Below are 5,298 nucleotides of genomic sequence, written 5' to 3'. Positions count from 1 at the left end.
GGCGTTCAGGGCACATACGTTTTTTTTGTTTGTTTTGTTTTTTTAAAATAAATGACATAAACAGTGAAAGTATTAAACTTCAATATTTTGAAATATGAATGTGAACAATAAATGCGTGAAAATACGTCCGTTGGCTACTGCATGTTTGGAGAATGCTGCGTGTGCGTTTAGTCATGTGTACATTGAGATAAAGTCGCTCGGCAGCTGCGTGTTTTCTCACGGCTCCCGCTCTTCTTGCGTCAACCGGAAGTGAAGGAAACTTGACGAAATAAGATCCTTGAAATGACCACTAATGAAGGCGAATATGACGTCATGGCAGGGGTGAGATCTGATGCGTGAGTTAATTGCTAAGCGATCTACTAATAAAAGTGTCAATCAATCAATCAAAACGCGGACATCCCGACTGGCGGTGCGTTCAGGGTCCCCGCCGGACGCGGCTATAAAAAGCCGCAGCGGACTGGCGGGGAGGAGGATGAAGATGAGGAGGATGACGATGCTGCTGGCGCTGATGAGCGTCACTTTGAGTGTAACCTCCGCTGCTCAGGTAAAAAACAAATATATACTTTTTAAAAGTCAACATGTATGGAATGACAGCGTGCGTGTGCGTGTGCGCAGTTGGGGGTGGTCACGACGGAAGCGGGACAGGTTCAAGGGGTGAGTAAGAGCATGGGACTTCTGCGCTCTGTGGACGTCTTCAAAGGGATCCCCTTCGCGGACACCCCTGGGCTGTGGGAGAAACCCAAACCGCACAGCGGGTGGGACGGTAACGTTCGCTGCTCCCCACTCATGTCACCAAAAACGCCATCGACGATGACGTCACACGAGTCGGTAGATTTTAGGGTGTTGTGCCGGATTAATGCGCCCCCGCCGTAGAATGCACCCCCTGACGGGAGTGTTATATCAACTAAAGGCCACACTTAAAGTTTCCACGTGCAAGATTGAATCTATTTAAAAAAGTTATTTAATAAGAAGCCAAAAAGTGCAAAAACAATAACGTTGGTGTTGGAGGAGTTGTGAATGAATGAAATATGACACAAAACTTCACAAACGGCTAACAAAGACTTAGAAATTAATCTAACCTACAGGACCGCAAGAAAAGTCGCAGAGAAAATGCGGACTGGATTTTGAGTGATGTGGGCATTTTGTATATGAACAAGTCCAAGGACCGCAAGCAAGGTCGCAGAGAAAATGCGGACTGGATTTTGAGTGATGTGGGCATTTTCTATATGAACAAGTCCAAGGACCGCAAGCAAGGTCGCAGAGAAAATGCGGACTGGGTTTTGAGTGATGTGGGCATTTTCTATATGAACAAGTCCAAGGACCGCAAGCAAGGTCGCAGAGAAAATGGGGACTGGATTTTGAGTGATGTGGGCATTTTGTATATGAACAAGTCCAAGGACCGCAAGAAAGGTCACAGAGAAAATGCGGACTGGATTTTGAGTGATGTGGGCATTTTCTATATGAACAAGTGGAATGGATTGGATAGCGACGCACTAAAGGGTCTCTCTACCTTACGCTATGAAGTGAGGGGAAACTGAGTGAATAATGACAGGTTATATGATTATTTATTGAAACTCATATTCGGGCCACTTTATAATGAATATGTCGGCATGTATTTGTAAAAAAAAAAAAAAAGATTTTTTTAAAAAAAAATTTTAACACCAAATTATTTAGGGGGGGGCTTAAGAACATTTTAGGGGGGCTTGAACCCCCCTAAAATAGGCCTAACAACGCCAATGGATTCAATCTTGCACGTGGAAAGTTTAAGTGTGGGCTTTAGTTGATATAACACTCCCGTCAGGGGGTGCATTCTACGGCGGGGGTGCATTCTACGGCACAACAGCGGCTCAGTCGCCAAAACTTTACCGTGAATATTCAAAGTCATCATTTTTTTTGGGTCACATAATTTACAGTAAAAACAATCGGAGTTTTTAGTAAAAAAAAGACTTCAGCTCACTTGTCAGAGCTTTAGCTAAAAATAAAAGTGATATTGATTTTAAATTTGCAGTCATTTGGTGTGAAGAAAAAAAATTGTACGGTAGAATTCTGGCGACTGAGTTGTTCTTGATGAAAGTAGGAGAAAAGGAAGCCATGCAAACGTAATAAACTTGAATTATGTAAAGTACCAACAATTAATGACAGCTAATGAAAGTAGCAATTTATTTTACATTGCAGCAAAGAGCAACCAATACATGTTAACATGATGCTAGCATGTTGTTAACATGATGTTAGCATGTTGTTAACATGATGTTAGCATGTTGTTAACATGTCAGCATGTTTTTAACATGTTAGCATGCTTTTAACATGATGTTAGCATGTTAACAACATGATGTTAGCATGTTAACAACATGATGTTAGCAGGTTGTTAACATGATGTCAGCATGTTGTTAACATGATGTTAGCATGTTGTTTAACATGATGTTAGCATGTTGTTAACATGATGATAGCATGTTTTAACACGATGTTAGCATGTTGTTAACATGATATTAGCATGTTGTTAACATGTTAATATTTTGTTAGCATGTTATAACCATGTTATCAGCACATTAGCGTGTTAACATGTTGGCATGTTGCTAAAATGTTAATATTTTGTTAGCGCCTTTTTGCATGTTATAAACACGTTATTAGCATGTTGTTAACATGTTAAGTTATTAGCACATTGTTAGCATGTTAACGTTTTGTTAGTGTGTTAAAATGATGTTAGCATGTTTTTAACATGTTAATATTTTGTTAGCACGTTGTTAGCATGTTATAAACATGTTATCAGCACATTAGCGTGTTAACATTTTGTTAGCACATTGTTAGCATGTTGTCAAAATGATGTTGGCATGTTGTTAAAATGCTAATATTTTGTTAGCGCCTTTTTTGCATGTTATAAACATATTAGACCATTTATCATGTTGTTAACTGTCATCAAGTTATTAGCACATTGTTAGCTTGTTAACGTTTTGTTAGAATGTTGTTAATATGATGTTGACATGTTTTTAACATGTTGTTAGCATGTTCATAACACGTTATTTGTTGTTAGAACATGTTAACATTTTATTAGCATGTTGTTAAAGTGATGTTAACATGTTGTGACTATTGGCATGTTGTTAGCATGTTGTTAAGCTACAGTTAGCATGTGTTAGCATGCACTTGTGTTGCAGGAGTAATGAAGGCAGACAAATATGCGGAGCGCTGCTTGCAGGTGACCTTGTTGCAGACCAAAACCCGAGGCAGCCAGGATTGTCTCTACTTGAACATCTTCGTTCCTCAGGGACGTAGATGTACGCGACACACACACACACAGGAAGTTGGTATTTTCAACAGGAAGTGTGACCACTCTGAGTGTGTGTGCCAGTGTCCTCCAACCTGCCCGTCATGGTCTACCTGTTTGGCGGCGCCTTCCTGTTGGGGGCGTCCAACGACCTCACCATCCTGGGCAACTCGCTCTACGACGGCAGAGAAATGGCGGAGCGAGGCAACGTCATCGTGGTGACGGCCAACTACCGAGTGGGAACGCTGGGCTTCCTCAGCAGCGGCGACGCGCGACTGCCAGGTGCGACGCTTTGACATGTCCTGGTCTCCGGTGGCTGAGGTGGTCTGTGCTCGCAGGTAACTACGGGCTGTGGGACCAGCACGCCGCCATCTCCTGGGTGCGCAGGAACATAGCGGCCTTCGGAGGGAACCCGGACAACATCACCATCTTCGGCCAATCGGCCGGCAGCGCCGGCGTCAGCTATCAGGTGAGGACGCCGCTTGTGTCCGCCAGGTGCTAACAGATGCTAACAGGTGTGGTCAGACCCTGTCGCCCTACAGTAAAGGACTGTTCCGCCGGGCCATCAGTCAGAGCGGCGTGGCGTTGAGTCCGTGGGCGCTGCAGGGGAACCCGATGGCGCTCACCAATAAGGTACCGGAGAAAAACCTGCAATATCGCTCTCCCTGTTTGTTGACCACGAGCACGCCTCGCGTAGATCGCCCGCAAGGTGGGCTGTTACCGCAGCAACCAGGACTTGATGCTGACGTGTCTGAAGATGACCGACCCGGTTGGACTCACCATGGCGGGAAAGATTGACATCCTGCAATTGCTGGGCAAAGGTGAGGACGAGCGATCCTGTCATCACGTCTGTGATCGTCTCGCCGTGTTCTCCCAGGCGTGGTCATGGACCTTCTGGAGTTCGCCCCGGTGGTCGACGGCGACTTCCTTCCCGACCATCCCAGTCGGCTCTTTCACAACGCCGCCCACTTTGACTACATGGCCGGCGTCAACTCCATGGACGGACACCTCTTCGCCGGCGTCGACGTTCCCTCCATCAACAAGAAGAACGCCAACACCACCGTGTGAGCGTCATTAGCTACGGCTAGCTATAGGAGTGTGCCGATACTCGGGGTGTAGGAAAAAAATCGATCCACATCCAAATTGCGATATCGGCCCGACACCCGATATCAGATCAGGGCACACCTGATGCCACACCTGACGTCCACCTTTTCCCGTCCTATCAGAGAGGACGTCAGGGGTCTTCTGGCCGGCTTGACGAAGGAGAAAGGTAACGCGGCCGTGGACTCGGCCTTGAGCGTCTACTCCGCCCACTGGGGCTCCGTGCCAGCGCCGGAGACGGTGAAGAAGACGGTGGCGGACATCGAGACGGACTTCCTGTTCCTGGTGCCCACTCAGATCGCCCTCCAGCTCCACGCCAACCACAGCAGGTGCAAACGTCAGCTAGCTTAGCGACGCCAACAGGTTGACGTTAGCGTGCTCTCGCCCCTCCAGCGGCGCCCGCACCTTCTCCTACTTCTTCAACATGAAGACCCGTATCCCGGGGTTCCCTCGCTGGGTGGGGGCGGAGCATAGCGAGGAGCTGCAGTACTTGTTCGGGAAACCGTTCTCCTTCCCGCTGGTCTACTTCCCCAGGCACAGGGACCTGTCAGGCTACATGATGGCGTACTGGACCAACTTCGCCAAGACGGGGTACGCTCCTAGCTAACCTCGGTCCTGGGAGAGTCCAGCTGACCTGGTCTTCCTTGTCCTCACACCAGAAACCCCAACCAAGGAGGCAGCAAGGTCCCGGCCCAGTGGCCCGCCTTCACCAGGACTCACCGGCCCTTCCTGGCCATCAACCACCAGACCAGCAAGTCCTCCGTCAGGTGAGGTCTTTGTGTCCACTTCCTGTTGTTGGAGGCTAACATGCTAACTGTCTTGGCAGCTACGACCTAAGACAGGACTACGTCACCTACTGGACGAGCTCGTACAGCAGCCTGCCCGACGTGTGAAGCTAGCAGTTCATGTCAAAGAAAATGAAATAAACTCTTTGCTTT

At 47.3% G+C, this 5,298-nt stretch overlaps 1 protein-coding gene across 1 annotated transcript; it reads left to right on the top strand.

Annotated features, from left to right (window-relative positions):
• Positions 1 to 403: 403 nt before the first annotated feature.
• On the top strand, positions 404 to 5,296 carry LOC133632678 (bile salt-activated lipase-like). Its single transcript, XM_062025248.1, has 12 exons — positions 404 to 544; positions 616 to 763; positions 3,150 to 3,269; positions 3,344 to 3,541; positions 3,598 to 3,728; positions 3,785 to 3,892; positions 3,957 to 4,080; positions 4,137 to 4,323; positions 4,486 to 4,689; positions 4,754 to 4,951; positions 5,020 to 5,127; positions 5,187 to 5,296. Exons 1-12 carry the CDS (start codon positions 473 to 475, stop codon positions 5,251 to 5,253), a joined length of 1,665 nt encoding a protein of 554 aa, XP_061881232.1. The 5' UTR covers positions 404 to 472; the 3' UTR covers positions 5,254 to 5,296.
• Positions 5,297 to 5,298: the final 2 nt, after the last annotated feature.

The sequence above is a fragment of the Entelurus aequoreus genome, linkage group LG17 (genome assembly GCF_033978785.1).
Source record: "Entelurus aequoreus isolate RoL-2023_Sb linkage group LG17, RoL_Eaeq_v1.1, whole genome shotgun sequence".
Lineage (NCBI taxonomy): Eukaryota > Metazoa > Chordata > Actinopteri > Syngnathiformes > Syngnathidae > Entelurus > Entelurus aequoreus.
Note: the sequence above shows the minus strand (reverse complement) of the source record. Positions and strands in the feature narration are given on the sequence as shown.